Source organism: Lacerta agilis, chromosome 2 (genome assembly GCF_009819535.1).
Source record: "Lacerta agilis isolate rLacAgi1 chromosome 2, rLacAgi1.pri, whole genome shotgun sequence".
Taxonomy (NCBI): Eukaryota; Metazoa; Chordata; class Lepidosauria; order Squamata; family Lacertidae; genus Lacerta; species Lacerta agilis.
The window spans coordinates 2550333-2567184 of record NC_046313.1 but is presented as its reverse complement, the minus strand read 5'-3'; the positions used below and the strand labels follow the sequence as shown (position 1 = coordinate 2567184).

Here is a 16852-nt window from a genome sequence, read left to right as displayed (position 1 = left end):
TGACAAGTTCAAGTGATGTTGAATCTCCCATCCAGCTGGTTTGCATGATATCAGGTAACCTTCCTGTTAGGAAGCTGGTGGTGGTGGTGCTTCCACTGTTGCTTCTCCTGCGGTAGACATAGCTGAACTTCTCAATGAAGGCTGTGCATTTTTATTAGGAAGGAAGTTCTACTGAATTCAACGGGGCTTGCTTTTTAAATATTTTAAGTAATAAACACACGCAAAAAAATAAAAATAAGCATTGATAGGAACTGTGGCCTTAAAAGTACTACATGTGTTCACTCCCCCAAACACTAAAGAGAGGGAATGAATGAGCAGCAGTATCACTCAAACTAGCTGGATGAGGGCAGAAATGTGTGTGCATTTCATTCTTAAAACACACCCTAGATTACATTTTAGTTGCCTCCAGCATGGTTTTGATGTGGGAGATGGCTTTGTAACTTCCACCCACCCCCTTTGCAGGGCCAAAGTAGTGGTTCAAAAAACTAGACTGGGGCACTTGGTTAAGCATTTAACAACCCCAATCGTCCACATTTAGTGCAAAAGTGAGCCCCAAGTTTGTAGAGCTAAGGCATAACCTATATATGCATGTTTACATGGGGGGTGGGGGCTCATTCCCATGTAAGCCACCCATAGGATTGCAGACAGGGCTTGTTCTTGATGCCTCTGCAAGGCACAGTCCTTTCATTCCTATGGGACTTGTGCAGTAAATGGGTCAGGAGGATGGACTGCATTTCTTTTAATGTTTTTTCTCCCCTCAAATGGTATCTGTGCACAGCAAGCCTCTCACCTCAGACCTTGTTCAATAAAAGCATTAGTTACACAAAGATGCCATTTATTTTCTGCACCCAAGAATCACTTGTTTTGTGTAGGAGGGAGGAGGAGTAATAGGGAGCTGTGGCATGTTCTGGCTTCACTTGGGTTAAGGAGAAAACTGACCAATGCAAACACAGAACCAAAGAGTGGGTGGTGATCAGGGTGTGAGGTGTCTGTTCATCTGTTAGCTTACAAGACACCAGTTGACACTCATAGGCGATACTGACATGACGTGTGGCATACAGGTTGAGGACCCGAGTCTCAGATCCAAATTCATACTACACAATCACTCCTACTTCTGTTTCCAATGGAGTCAAGAAAAATGTCCACAGTATGTCCCCTTGAGACATCTAGGGCTGAGTGATACCTGGTTTTCATCATATATCGACGTGATTTACTGATATATCACAATGTCTGAATTAAGAATGGAGCTATATAAAGGTATTGGTTGGCTTCACGATTTTTCCAACATTGTGATTTTTGCATAGCACAAACATGATTCACAATATATTGCCAGATAGAAATTATCCATATTGTGACATCTGTTTCATTTCAAACTGGTTTTGGATGTTAAATCCATATATTGCCCAGCCCTAGAGACACCACAGCAAAAGTTAGTAGGTACAATTTGAAATCTATAAACAAGCTGCTTACACTGTACGTGTTTCTTCAAAGACATTAGTGGGCCCAGGCCCTGTCTTCTCCATCCTGCTTTTGTCAGGAGGAGTGAACCCTTTTCACCCCCACAGGGCCACAGCTGCCACTTACTCTGGGATTCGGGTTGGGGGGGGGGGCAGGCTGTTCTCCTTGGTTACTGGACTCCTGCCACATCAGTCAAGGAAAAGGGGAGCTTTTATGCACACTCCCAGAATGAAGAATGCTATTTTTTTTTTCAAACAACTTGCAAACAAACCTGATCACATATGGGTCTTAAAATGACAGGAAAATATAAAACCCCAGCAGACTGAATTTCAGTGGTCACAAGGAACTGTTCCAAGGGGCAGGAAAGTAATGTCAATGCAACAAATGTACCTTATGAATGGCAGCAACACCCCCACAGGCATCCCCAAACCAGGCAGAGGGCCTTCTCTGTAGTGGTGCCCGCCCTGTGGAATGCCCTCCCATCAGATGTCAAGGAAATAAACAACTATCTGACTTAGAAAACACTTGAAGGCATTAATATTCTGTTGGGAGCCACCCAAAGTGGCTGGGGAGGCCCAGCCAGATGGGTGGGGTATCTATATAAAAATGTTCCCATTGCGTGTGCGTCCGACAGCACCTTGCTCCATAACCACTGGACCAAATCACATCAAATTTAGGACAAAGCGTAACATGATCATGGGGGAAGGATCTGGCATAATAAAAATTCAAAAAACCCACACCTATCATGCCTAAAATATAGAATAAAGGCCAAAAAAATGGCGCACACATTACGTGTCACCAGCAACAGAACTGAAGACTTTGAACAACAACCAATAGAAAGGCTGATCGCAGGGCAGCGTCACAGACTGTGCGCCGATCCAAAAACCTCCTTCACCTCAGCCATTTTCAGACAGCAGGGACAACCCCCTATTAATCTCCCTAGCCCCAGCCTCTGCCAAGGGCCTTACCACCAAAAAAACAGTTACGTGGAAGGCCTAAACTCCTCTTAGTAGTTTCAGCTCCAGGCAGGAAAAGGTTTTTAGGCCCGGGCCATACCATTCCTTATGGCGGGGAGGGGGGTGTAGGATGAGAAAGCTTGGCAACTATGCTTTGCTCCCTATCCTGTCTCCACACACAATCCTTTCTGCACTGCTGTATCGCTTTACAAACGAAACTCCAGTTATCAGAAGAGGAAAAAGCGCCACACACAAATGTATAAGGACCCTACCAGTTCCCCATCCCCCCTCCTTGCATCGTTATGGTCCCTTCTGACCCCAGGCTCAATGCCAGAGCGGACTGTACCATGTATCCGGTTTCCAGAGGGGGGGAGGAGATAGTAAAAGTTCAACGAGATAAGCTGTGTGGAGGAAGGCAAAAACGGGGGAAAGACAAACAGGAGGCAGGCGGAAGTTCAACGGGAGAAACTGGGGGGAAGAAGGTGAAAGTGGGGGGAGGGAGACAGAGAGGTGCCAGGCAAGAGTTCAACGGGAGAAGCTGTGGGGAGGAAGGCAAAAACAGGAAATACAGAGAGGAGGTAGGCGGCCATTCAACGGGAGAAGCTGTGGGGAGGAAGGCGAAAACGGGGGAAAGACAAGCAGGAGGCAGGCAGAAGTTCAACGGGAGAAGCTGTGGGGAGGCAAGCGAAAATGGGAAATATGGAGAGGAGGCAGGTGGGAGTTCAACAGGATAAGCTGTGGGGAGGCATGTGCTTTCTCTTTTACATCTTCCTTTTCCATTTCACAAAATGAGCCACAGCAATGCGTGGCTGGGTCAGCTAGTAAGTAATAAATTATTATTATTGTTGCCCTTACTAGGGGTGTTTCTCGCCGAACCCCTTCCTGCATCTCACTCTTCAGGCTTTTTTCCCATCAGTATTCCCACCCTCCCCTACAGGAACGAACAGCGGAATTTCCATCCATTCTCAACCCCTTGCCCTTCGTCATCCTTAATTAGGGGGGAAAGAGGCACTGTGGAAAATAGGGAAGCATTTATTGCACATGAACATTTTAAATTAAACTCGGCAACCCCTGTCTCTGCCACGAGGCAGCGGCAGCTTCCTCGTTTCTTCATTCTCATTTCTTCATCCTCTTTTAATTAAAGTGGCATCTGAAAAATAAAATCTCTAGCGGTTTCTGGAGATCAGTGCGAAGACCGTCGGCGAGTCCGGGCCGACACTGGGTGATGGCTTGGCTTCCAAACATGGCAAATCTTTGGCATTGCGGGAGCACCTGGCTTTCCCAGCTTAAGTCTCTGTCCCACATCATCCCCCACAGGAAGCAGGCTGGGGGGAAGACCGGAAGTGAGAGCCCAGGATCCTTCATTCCGGCCTGTGGCGGAGAAAGAGCTGGACTCGGGAGGTGATTGTGCTTCTTCTTTTTCTCTTTCAGCCAAGCTGTGGTTATTATCAGAGGAGACTGGCAGCTTGGAAACTGTCCAGGGCACTGCGCCCTTCCCCACATATGGACGGAACAGACAGCTTGACACTAGGGGGCCTGAGATCAGACCAGCACCGGCCGCTCCAGCGGCTTCAAGTATTCCCTTTTCTGCTGGGAGCAAATGCCTTTGCTGCAACCCCCAGTCAGGGCACGATGGGTTTTGTAGGATCCAAGCCCCAGGGAAATTGGGGGAGAGGGAGGGCGTTGGGCCTCAAGAGCCTGCAGCCTCTTTCTCTGTGAGGAGCAGAGGTGCCTGGCCCCTGCAGCAGTCCGTGGGGCCCGGTGCCTGTGGCCCTGCCCTGCTGGTGTTGGCTGTGCTCCCCTTCTCAGTGCTCACAGCGGACGATCCTGGTGCCTCTTTTTTTAGGGCAGCAGCGGCAACACACCTACATGGAGGGCAAAGCTGGGCCTGCTAGGCTTCTGAAGCTGCCTGTGGCTTCAGCTGAGCTTTCTCCATAGCCGTGCCATAAGGAAGTGAGCGCTTGAAAAAGCCCAGCTGTGAAGGAAAGGCAGAGACAAGGTCAGGGCCTATAATGTAAAAGGTACAACCCAGGAAATCTTCTCTGGGGCAAACACCACTGCAGTGAACATGCCTTGCGCACATCTCTACTTACTCACCTTCGTCGTGATGGGGAGACAATCAAAAGGAGGAAAACTCCCCCAGGAGACATTCCCAGTAGAGTTTACCCAAAACAAGAGCGGGACTGCTCCACCCATCTATCCAGTGAGTCTTGTAACACTACTCAAGCCCACTGCATGTTATAGACCCTGCCTGCTAGTTTTCAGATAGATCTCCAAACTAGAAACACCCATAGGGTAGAAGCAGAGAAGTTTTTGCACAAGTCACAGAAATTAGGGTTGCCATATTTCAAAAAGTGAAGATCCAAACACAAAAGTTATTGAGATTTTTTTTTTGCAAAATCTGCAAAAATAGCAGAGGCAGGAAATAAAAATAAACCAAAATTCTGCAGTCAGAATAAATCAGAAAATTAAGCACACTTAAGACTCATTCACATGAGCGTACATATCACTAAGTCTCCGTTGAATATGTGAACTGACTACATCAAAATAGCACTGGCCATTGAGATGCAGGGCAATCCTCCTGGAGCCGGCCCCGTTTGTGCACGTTCCCTAGAATTGGATATATAAATTTGGTTAAAGATTTTGGGCATGTCTCGGACAAAGGAGTGGGAAGAATGTTGCCAACTGCAGCCCTGAGTGATTAAGAATGAAAACTGGAAGAAGACGTGGACTTTACATAGGTATGTGAAAGAGGGAAAAGAAGGGGGGGTAAGCTCTGGACTCTCAGTTTGTTTTGCCTCAATATCTTGCTTAACACAGGCGAAACCTCCCCCAGAAAATCCACTTTCGCAGGCAAATGGCAAGTGGACTTTAAAGACTGAATGTAAATTAGATTGGAAATTACAAAAATAGACTGTATGGAGTTGAAATAAGACTTGGATTGATTTAATAGCAATGGAGGACCCTCGGCGGGTAGTGACGCAGCAAGAATTATTTGTGGATTGTTGATGAGAGCCTGTGGAGCTGTACACCACTTCAAAGGGAGAAGCCAGATTTGATGGACGATTGATAGTGGAATTTACGAGGTGTCTGGCTCTCCTGGAAAGAGTGGATGGAGGAAGGCACGCAGGGGGCGAGATTGCTGTGTCGCAGTTTGATTTACAAGTTTGATTTACAAGAAGAAGAGGACAAGATGGCGCCGGCCGAAATGTGATATTTGGAGGAGAATGGCTTTATCCATACAGAGACATTACTTATTATAATCGTGTCTGCTTGCTGGCATTTATCAGAGGCTGTGAAAATACTGGACCTTGAAAGCAACTGGATGAGATTAGAAAAGCGCTCCGGAGTCCGAGACATGGGGAACTCACAAATTAAAAATTTGGTATAATTGGAATTGTTATAATTGGAATTGTATAATCAATTTGGATTGTAATTCGATTGGTAATTGGAAATATATATTGGAAAATCAATAAATATGATTTAAGAAAAAGAGATGCAGGGCAATCACGGAAGTTGGACTTGCAGCAGCACATTCTCTCATGCAAGTCATGACTGCATGTTGTAATCATCAAGCGACCAAAGATGGATTCACATGTGCCATGCTTTCTACCTTCTTGTTGTTTGCACTAAGTCTTTCGTTTCCACAATCCAAGAATTAGGAAAGTTAGGGACTGAGGGGGAGGCTCACACATTACAGCTGCTTCAAACAGGTTCCTTGCGGCGGCAGCTACATGTGAAGGGCAGAATTGCATTGCTCCTTGCTGCCTGCATCACATGACATTTTTAGTTGCACAGAATGCAGAAAACACACATTTGCAACTGTTGGAGGTGCTTTAACCAGGGAACTGCTGTGTAGCTGCAACTCTCAGTTTAGCATGCAGGCAATGGCAAACCTGGATTTAGCTCTGTGCAATGTTTAAAAATGACTCAAAGTGGGGGGTGGGGTGGGTATTGTGGGGGCTAGAAATAATAGAGAAAGGAGGGGCTGGGACCTGTCCAGAGTGCTGAAGCCACACCCCATTATTACCACTTGAAATCCTGCACAGTGTTCATCTGGTTTTTGGAACTTCATTATTTGTTGATATGGCTCTCTGCAACTGTAAGGCCAAGAAAGTGCTGTTAAAAAGCATTTGAAAGCAAAGCTTTTTAGCAGTCTAGCAGAAAAAGTGGAGCATCCTAAGCTGATAAATTTAGTCATTACAGTCCTACTTGCAGCTGGTGGATCAGAGATTCTAACACCTTATTCCCCAACTCTGAACCTCACCCCCCCACACACACTTTCTCCCAACTGTTACCCCACCTTGTATAGTACATAGATGAGCAGTGCCAAGAGCAGCAATCCAATCAGAATGGCTAAGATGATGATCCAGAGAGGAACCCCCTGACTGGTCTCTGCCTTCGGCCAGTGCAGTGATGTTGGCACCTGTCAGCGGAAATAAAGCAGAAAGGAAGCAGGAATAAGGTTATCACCTGTCTTGCATCCAGAGGCTGCTAGCCATTCAAGTTAAGTGGAAGCCTCATGTACAGGAACAGTCTCCTCAGTATCAGGCACAGGGAACGAACACCAAAGAAGGCCATTCCTTGGTTGTGAGCTTCTAGATATCTGGCTGGCTCCTACTGGAACCAGAATTCCATGGATGGCCCCTGATCCAATCTAGAAAGATCTGCAAAACACTCTCCTTGATCAACAGCATGATATGATGCTTGTTGAAAGAAGGCCCAATTGAGTTCTATGGGACCTATTCCCAAGTATGTGTGTGCAGCAACCCTGGCTGGTGGGCCTAACTGCGTCCCCAGCCCTCCAACTGGCTGCAAGGCTGTTTTGGCCAAATCATGCCCCCTGATGTCATATATGATGGCAGATGTTGGGCAGGCAAAGGTGTAACTGGCCCAAAGGGAGGTTGCAGGCACCATAGATCAGCGAATCATCAGAACCTGCAAAGCTCCCTGCACAGTGCTTTGCAAGCATTGACCATCAGCTGGATCACCAGGGCTTCTGCAGCACAGCACTATGGAAGAATGAGTCGCCTGGTGTCATTGTGACATCAAGTGACTGACAAGTGGGAAGCCCCACCCACCTGTCAGACTTGGCCTGTGGTGATAAGGATCTGGCCAGTCTGTCAGATCCAGTTTCCCACCTCTGGAGTACAGGACTGCAGCCTAATGTTTTATTTGTTTGAAAAGCAACAAAATGTGTTCCTGTCCCCCTCTCCATCTATCTCCAACTGCTCTGTGTTGAGGATCCTGAAGACAAGTTGGTTTTTGTGATTCTAATGCTATTTGTCAGTTACCTTAGAAAGATCTGCATCCTGAAAGGCAGGGTATTAGTATTATTATTGTTGTCACCACCAAGGATTTATAACAATAAACATGAACAATAGTTAATGGTAATGAATACTGACCTTGAGGTAAGCGGTGGGTTTCTGTAGAGGCTGGATTTTGTAGGGCACTTTCTGTACATAGTAGACAGCTTCACACTGTATGGTGTGGGGACTATTCTCTTTCTGCAAATATGTAAAGGGGGTAAAATAAAAGTGAGGGCCAGATTCTGGGATTCACTGGGTTAGTATGTGGCCAGCTGACTCTGGAGAGACCTAGTGTAGAGTCAGACATGCCCTCTTCCCAAAGGACGAGCCTGCAAAAGTCAATGTATGGGGAAGGGAAGGCTTCCTGCAGTGACTATTTCATTTATTACCTTGTACTGTATTGACTTAGGCAAACAGCATTTCCATGTGGGTCAGACAGACAGCAAGTCAGCTGAATCCTCATGGGAAGAGAGGCTTTAAACACTGAATCCCTAGCCAGCAGTGGCGGAGCTTCATGCTCCAGCACTGGGGGGCGGGAAGCAGGCGGGGGTGGGGCTGGCGTGCGTTCTGTGGGAAGGTGGAAGAGCTGGCAGGGGTTTCGGCACAATACACCAGGTGCTGTGTAAGCCAGCCAGCGCCCAGCAATCTCTTCCTCTCTCTCAAGTCGATTCTTCACCCTGAAATCAAAACTGCAGCTGCAAAGTGAGGCCTGGAAGAGGCTGCAGGCGGGTGCTGTGCTTACCTGCTGGAAGCTCTTGGACCAGATGCGGAAGTAGAGGTGCAAGCTGACACTTTGAAGTTTCTGCAGTGCCCCCATGTGGCAGCGGAGCTGGAAGCACTCCTCGTCATTGCATTTCTGCAGCACAAGAAGGAACCATTGTCAGAAGAGAGCCTGAGGTTGAAAACACCCCCAGAAACCCAGTTATACCACTAGGGCCAAAGGCAGCGATCAGATGCAGCAACTGTCTCAAACAGTGCTTCTAACACTAACTAACTAAAGCGTAAACTCCTGGGGAAAGTCATCATGTCTAAGTGATTCACAAACTTTCCCCCTGACCCACAACCCTTTGAAAATTGTTGAGGGTCTTGGCAGACCACTTAATGATTTTTCTGCCTGTTGCTGAGGAACTGCAGTGTGCTGTGCATGTGCTGTCTCTCTTTCTCGTGGCTTCCTTCCTTCCCATGTATTGACTTTCCACTCCTTTCAAGTGCCTTGTCGGTCTCTTTTCCCCACTCAAGACCTAGCCCCATCTTGGCCCAGTTGCAGTTTTATTCCTCCTCTGAGGAAAGCAGAGCCTCCTCTCCTTTGCTGCTTCCACACTTTGGGAACCCTGCTGTAAAGCTACTATAGCTGGGAAGGGCAATGATAAGGGCTGTACACAACTTTTCATACTGACGGAGATCTTAGTAGAATCACATGAAATCATTACGTGAGCAAAGGCTGCGGAAGAGCAAGAGGAAGTGATGCATTAGGGGCTTTGTCAGGCTGCAGCAGCAGGAGGAGGAGGAGGAAGAGAAGAAGACGAGGAGGGAGGAGGAGGAGTTTGGATTTGATATCCCGCTTTATCACTACCCGAAGGAGTCTCAAAGCGGCTAACATTCTCCTTTCCCTTCCTCCCCCACAACAAACACTCTGTGAGGTGAGTGGGGCTGAGAGACTTCAAAGAAGTGTGACTAGCCCAAGGTCACCCAGCAGCTGCATGTGGAGGAGCGGAGACACAAACCCGGTTCACCAGATTATGAGTCTACCGCTCTTAACCACTACACCACACTGGCTGAGAAGGGAAGCAGGACCACTCCATCAGCTCAGCTGGACCAGCAACTTTTGGCTTCTCCTCTCTCATTCCAGGTGGTCATTGTAAGTGTGGCTAAGAGCAAGTGCTCAAGTTTACTTTTTCCTTCCTACATGTTATGTATTTTAGACTGAAAGTCTGAGGGCAGCTAACTGATTGCTGTGGGTCACTCTGGGTGATTTTTTCCCCAGTTGAAGTTACAAGGCTTACCAGAACTCCATCTTGCTTCTGCACATAGTGCTGCTCTGGCAAAGGTAAAGCTGCTGGGCTCTGCTCCAGCTAATGAGAGAGAAAGAGAGAAGGCACACGTTTAGCACTTTTCTAAATATGGTATCAATAGTCACGAGCCCATTGCACTAGCCTACTCAAATGGCCAAACTGCGGGAGGCAGTGAAAGATAGGCGTGCCTGGTGTGCTCTGGTCCATGGGGTCACGAAGAGTTGGACACGACTGAACAACAAGAACAACAACATCTATACTCACCATAGTTAGTTGTGACCCAGTGATCACTCACTGACCCCACTTCCCCTGCAACAACTCTGGATTGATACCTTCTGAGGAGCTACCTGCCTCAGATGACGGAGGCATAGCCTTAGCATGGCCATCATGGCTAGGAGCCACCAAGACCCTCCACAAATTTGTCCGATCCCTCTTCAAAGCCTTCCTTGTTGGTGGCCATCACAGAGTTCCATCCTTGAACTAACATTCCACTTCTTTGCATGTCCACGAGTTCTGCTGAATCAGACTGAGCAGCAGTGCAACAGGAGATTCACAGAATTTGTAAGATAACAGCTGATTCTTTCATTGAGGTTTAGCAGTCTCCTTCTCTGGTAGTCAATCCTCTTTCACTTAAAACAAAAAACCCTCCCCATTCCATTGTTCAAAAGAAACTCAGCTCCTAGGTCTGTCTGTGTCCAGAAGCAGGCATGCAATGTCTCATGGAGACGCCATGCTTAATGGTTTTCTTTTCTTTTCCAGCCGACCGATGGAGGCAGGTTAGGTAAAGGTAAAATGACCCCTGACCATTAGATCCAGTCGTGTCTGACTCTGGGGTTGCGGTGCTCATCTCGCTTTATTGGCCGAAGGAGCCGGCATACAGCTTCCGGGTCATGTGGCCAGCATGACCAAGCCACTTCTGGCGAACCAGAGCAGCGCACGGAAACACCATTTACCTTCCCACCAGAGCGGTACCTATTTATTTACTTGCACTTTGACGTGCTTTCGAACTGCTAGGTGGGCAGGAGCTGGGGATTCGAACCGCCGACCTTCTGATCAGCAAGCCCTAGACTCTGTGGTTTAACCCACAGCACCACCCACAGGTTACAAAGGCCAAATATATACCAGGGGGCAAGAGAAGCTATTGGAGAAATGTTGGGGAAAGGGCAAAGCATTAGGGTTCCTGGCACAGAACAGGATGGTGATGAGTTATAAAGAAGGTTGAAAACCTGGAGTGCCATCAGATTGTCAGAGTTTTCAGGAAGGATTCAAGAAAATACCAAGAAGCTTGAATAATTAAAGTGGATCAAGGTGATCTGTCTCTCTATGATGACAAATCCACTTAAAAAACTCAGAAACTGGATTTTTGCAGTTTGGAAAGTAATGGGGAAATGCATTGAAAAGTGTAAGATGAACAAATGACTAACAGAAAGATGTAGAAACACCCCAAAGGCAAATCAGGACGAATGCTCATTGTCATAGAACCTGCCTACAATCAAATGAAAATGAACGCCCAATAAGAGATACATATAATCTAACTTCTCTGTAGGTTTCATGCAACCAAATCAGGATAAATGCTTAATAAACAGACTTGTCTGGAGGAGAGACTGGCATTCTGCATTGCGAACGCTGAGTCTCCCCCCCCCCAACTAAAAATGCTCCTACTATTCAGCATTTTAATCCTGTGCTGACAGGGAATTGCACTATCCCTGGTTGCAGTGGCTGAGCCCCAGTCCCCAAACTCACATCCCAGCCAATCCTCTGCAGAGCTGTTTCTTTTCCCGCCCGCTGACCAACCATTACCTGCAGGCGTGATGGGTTGAGGAGGTGGCTGGAGGTGCAGTTGGCTTGCAGTTGGCTTGCGTAGCGTGTCATGTACATCACAGCTCGCCCTTGAGTCCGGAGCGGGCAGCTGATGTCCAAGATCCCCTCGCTGATGGCGCTTGGCCCCTCATTCAAAAACTGCAGGACAAATGGGAAGAAAATAAATCGCAGGGACCAGGGGTGTAGCAAGGGGGGGGCGAGGGGGGCGGTCCGCCCCGGGTTCCATAATGGAGGGGGTGACAAATTACCAAGGAACATTTTTTTTGGGTTTTTTTGTTTTGTTTTTGAAAATGCCTGCTCCAAAGGTCTTATCTTACTATACTAGGGATTATATAGCTATATATATAAAATTTCATGCATATCGGTTAATATCTTGACCCTCCTCCACCAAAATAGCTGTTCACTTGGCTGTTTTCCTATGTCATGAAGGCTGGAATTTCAGTTCAGAGAACACTTACTGTTCCCAGCCCTAACCCTGTGGAAGGCCATCTAATTAGACTTTAATTTGATTTTGAGATGTTTTTAGGAGGTAATTTAATTATTGTTTGATTTTATACCAATGTTATGTATCTGATGTTAGCCACCCTGAGCCCAACTTCGGCCGGGGAGGGTGGGATATAAATAAAAAGTTTTTTATTATTACTACTTGTTATTATTCCTTTGTAAGAAAATATGAAATAACGTAAAACCATTTTTGCGGGGGGGGGGGATCAATGGGGGGTTGACAATAAATTTTCCGCACTGGGTACCACCTGACCTTCCCATGCCTGGGGGGGGGGGGTTTGACATTTTTTTTTTTTTTTTTTTTGCCCCCGGGTACCAATTTACCTTGCTACGCCCCTGGCAGGGACATTGGAAGCTGCCTTACGTCACCAGGTCAGATTATGAGCCCATCTGGTTTGGTGTGGTCTGTTATGACTGGAAATGGCTCTCTGGGGGTTGCAAGGACTGAGAGGCTTTCCTCTCACCTGCATGCAAAGCAGGTGCTCCAGCACTGAGATACGGGATCCTCCCTCAAAGAGGCGGCAGCAGGGATGGGGGTGTGTGTGGGGGGAAGCACAATGATCTAAAAATGGTGGTCAGGAGGATAGACATATTGGTACTGTTTTAAATAGTGGCAAGCCAGGTGCTTCCAGGAATGAAGCAAACACTCTCTCCTGCAGTTTGCCCTTTAGCACCCAATATCCAAAGATACACTGCCTCTAAAGCTGGAGGTTCCATTTAGCTATCAGTGCTGCCAACAGATTTCTCCCTTGTGAAACCTTGAAAGCTAAGAATATGTGATAGTGTGCATACCATAATTCTTCAGGAACACAGAAGAGGCACAGGATTCAGAATTTCAGCTTATTTTCCTCCAAAAGCAAGAGTTATCCTGCCCATGCATGAACTGCCACCCCCCTTGCACCATCCTCTTGTCCCCAGCAGAAAACACCCACCTCATAGACATGGCACACCCCGGGGCCCACGTCTTGTTCTCGTTGCGGCGATCGACCTGGGGGGAAGCCAGTCCCTGGAAGGGACACTGTGTCTGGCATGGATGCCCTATAGAAGGCGAAAGGAAGGCACACAGACATGCAAAAAGAAAGGCAATTTAAAAATAGCCAGAGCAAAATCCTTATGAATTATTTAGGCTATTCAAAATGGCAAAAAATGCAAAATTACGAAACTTTACAGAACTGCAATAAATCTGGTGTTGGAAACCTGAAGGTCAAAGCCCTTATCAGTTGCATTGTATTGTATCAGAGCCGTCTCATCCATAGAGGCTGGTGGCGCGGCGCGCCAGGGCGCCGGGCGCCCCAGGGGCACCCCCGCGAGCCCGCCGGCATACCGGGCTCCCCCTCCCCAACCCGCCCCCGCCCCGCCCCCACGGGCAGGCGGGCACTCGCGCGCCGGCGGGTGGGCGGGCTGTAAGCCGCCCGGCCTCGCCTCCCAGCCCCAGCTGGAGCGCTGAAGCGGCGCGGGGCTTTGCACGACCTTCCAACACTCCAGCTAGGGCTCTGGGAGGCGAGGGCGGCCGGCTTGCAGCCCGCCCGTCCGCCCGCCCCTCATCCTCCGCCCGCCGGAGCGCGGGCGCCCGCTCCAACGCCACGCCTCTCATCCCCCGCTCGCCCACCCCCCCTCCCGAGGGGCGGCCAGCGCGGGAGGGAGGCGGGCGGAGAGGCGGCAGGCTGGGGGCGCCGAGGGATCGCTGCGCCAGGGCGGCCGATCCCTCTAAGACGAGCCTGTATTGTATTCTGGTGTAACAGTGGATTTTATTGAAACTTTAAAAAAAATCTCTCTTTGGCAATTTCAAAATGAAGATCCTTTTCCTAGCCCACTTTTCGTCAGCTATATCAAATTGTAAGCTCTCTGGCATTGGTATCATTTATTTATTGAAATATTTTTATTGCTGCTTCTCCATAAAATGTTCAAGGCAGCTAACAACAACCTAGATCCTTCAAGAAGGCCATGAGGAAAAAATAGTAAATAATAATAATAATTAATAATAATAATATTTATATGCCGTCCATCTGACTGGGTTGCCCAGCCACTCTGGGTGGCTCCCAACAAAATATTAAAAACACTATAAAACATAAAACATTATTGTTAACATGCTTTAGGTGTATTTGGATTTGTATACTTACTGAAACAAGAGAGTTTCTGATGCAGAAGCTACAGCTCGTGTGGCTCACAGGAGCAGATTAAATGAAGTACAGTGGTACCTCGGGTTAAGAACTTAATTCGTTCTGGAGGTCCGTTCTTAACCTGAAACTGTTCTTAACCTGAAGCAACACTTTAGCTAATGGGGCCTCCCGCTGCCAGAGCACGATTTCTGTTCTTATCCTGAAGCAAAGTTCTTAACCTGAGGTACCAATTCACTGCAGGGTCAGCTTCAAGGTTCTTGTGTTAATTCACAAAGTCCAAAGTTCCTAAAGGACCACCCCGATCTGTTATGCTCCACCTCGATCACAGATATCCTCTGACTAGCCCAGCCTCACGTGGGGAAAACAGATTTGAGTGTGAACCAGCTAAACCAAAGTGTCTGGAGTGTTGTCTTAGTGCTTCTTCAGATACGGGATCCCTGGACCTCCTTCTTGGGGCTGCAACAAAGGATCTGAGCATCGGGTGGGATTTGGCTAACTAGTCCTGAGCGCAGAAGCCAACGCAGGGGCTTCCTCCCTCTCCTCTCCCCACACCACCTACAAATATGAGCTAGAGGATTGAGGGAACCCCCACAACATTTTAGGGGGAGCAAAGAGGGAGGCAGAGGGGAAAGTCTCAATGAACGAGCGAGCAGACCTCACTTCATTAGTGTATATCCCACCCAAAGAGAGACAGGGCTTCACCAGGGAAGAGCTGTAATTTAGCCTTATCCATTGGGGACTGAAGAGGAGAGGTGAGGGCCTCACACCTTTCTTATTAAAACAATTAATGACCATGCCAAACACTTTGCTTCTGGCGTCACACTCACCCATGGGCTTTGAGACGGACGGCAGCCTCGACGCGCAAGGGGAACGAAGCCACCTCACTGTGGGAGTTGTTGGCGTTCTTGCTGTAATGAAAGAGACACAGTTACAGTATATGTGACTGTATGTAAGACAGACACAAGAAGCAGCGAGGAAAGAGGTTGTGGACCTTTATTCAGCCCCAAGGGCCGCATTCCCTTCTGGGGGCCACATGCCAGAGGCAGGTGAGGCCAGAGACAAAAGTGGGCAGAGCAATGGGTGGAAATTGTACCTCTGTAGTTTTTACACAGACACATGCGCACCCCTCTGTCATCAACCCAGGGAAGGAAGAGGCATGATCAGAGTGCAAGGACACATTCCAGTTGGGCAAAAAGCCCCCGTCCCCCAGAAAGGATTAAAGAGGTGCAGGGGGAAGAGGGGGGGAATTCCTTTGCACAAGAGGATCATGTTCTGCATTTAGTTGAATCCTGCCCTGGGGAATCCTGCGGTTCCTCTGTCACAGGGATGGAGAACCTGCAGCCCTCCAGGTGTCATTTGGCTCCCAGCTCCCACCATCACCAGCCATCAGGGCCAATGGACAGGGATGATGGGAGTCCAGCAACAGGCTGCCAATCCCTGCTCTGTCAGCAACGGTAGACAAGCCTCCCCCAAAATCAGCTCACCCATTCAGCCCTGGTTCTTCCTTGCAATGCACAGTCCTGGGGCAGGTAACAGGGGCAGCTACGGGGAGAATTTGGAGAAATTCTCCAGCTCATTTTTACCTGTGAATCTGAAAGTCAAATTGGATGGATTTCTTCACATCAAGGAGGTGAGGCACAGTAAAGCGTAGGCCACCCCAGAGCTAGGCGAGATACGGAAAAGAGAAGAGTCAGTATCTGTGTCCATCCCACCCCCTCTCCACTGTCAATGGTTGTGTGTCACCTGAGGCAGCGGCCTCACTCTGCCTTATGGTAGAGCCAACCTTCCTATTCTGGGTGAGCTTAGCTAGCCCTACCCTAAATGGTTAATCCTCACACACGGGTGGGATGAATGCTCCCCCACCCCAACAGATAGCCCCCACTTGAAGGAAAAGGCACTGTGCCCATTATTATGAGTGTCATCACTCTCCCTGCTTGCAGCATCCCAAAGGACACAGAAGCTCTCTCGTCCTTTGTCACTGAGTCCCCTACCACAAATAGATTGAAGTGGCTTTGATCACAGCTTGCCCAGTTTTGCTTTGCTCCCCTTCGCACCATAACCATATATCCCTTCACCACAGTTGACTTCTCATCTTATGGTATCCCAGGCTCACCCAGCACACCCCAAGCGCCAGGGAGGTGGCTCAAAAAGTCCTCTCACCACCTCCCCCCAACAAGACCCCCTTGCCCACAGAGTGCGGACACTCACACTGGTGCCTGCCTTCATTGGATTGCCGAGGTCACAGAAAACCATGTTGGTGTCATTCACCGTGTCATAGTGGCAGCTCAGGCTGGAAAGGTTCTAGAAGACAGAAGGAGACATCAGTGAAAAGGGGAGGGTGGACTTGCCTCTGCCTAAGCTCAGAGGCCTACCTAGGGGTTGGTGCATTGCCCCATCCTCACTACAGGTGCTTAAAGTATTTGGAGGCTGTGGCTGCATGAATGCGTGGGAGCTGGTTGAAGTTAAACCCTTCGAAGACAGAGGTCCTCTGGCTGGGTCGGGACGACATGGGGTTGGGAGGCCAACTCCCATCTCTTGCGGGGGCCCAACTAGTGCCAGCGCCTTCCGTCAAGAGTTTGGGCATAACCTTTGATGCCTCTCTTTCTTTTTTTTTTTTATAAGATTTTATTATTTTCCATGAAACATAACAAAACAACAATAAACATACATGC

The 16852-nt window shown here is 48.3% G+C and overlaps 1 protein-coding gene across 1 annotated transcript in view; it reads right to left on the bottom strand.

The window, feature by feature from the left end:
• Positions 1–3426: 3426 nt before the first annotated feature.
• ITGA5 (integrin subunit alpha 5) overlaps positions 3427–16852 on the bottom strand; it is a 56586-nt gene continuing 43160 nt past the window's right edge. Inside the window, exons 20-29 of the mRNA XM_033136985.1 lie at positions 16389–16481; positions 15764–15843; positions 15008–15088; positions 12993–13098; positions 11536–11694; positions 9727–9795; positions 8466–8579; positions 7820–7921; positions 6718–6840; positions 3427–4389 (exon numbers count right to left, since the gene is read on the bottom strand). Of these exons, the coding sequence (XP_032992876.1) occupies positions 4306–4389; positions 6718–6840; positions 7820–7921; positions 8466–8579; positions 9727–9795; positions 11536–11694; positions 12993–13098; positions 15008–15088; positions 15764–15843; positions 16389–16481 (1011 nt within the window). The 3' untranslated portion in view covers positions 3427–4305. The remainder of the gene's footprint in view (positions 4390–6717; positions 6841–7819; positions 7922–8465; positions 8580–9726; positions 9796–11535; positions 11695–12992; positions 13099–15007; positions 15089–15763; positions 15844–16388; positions 16482–16852) is intronic.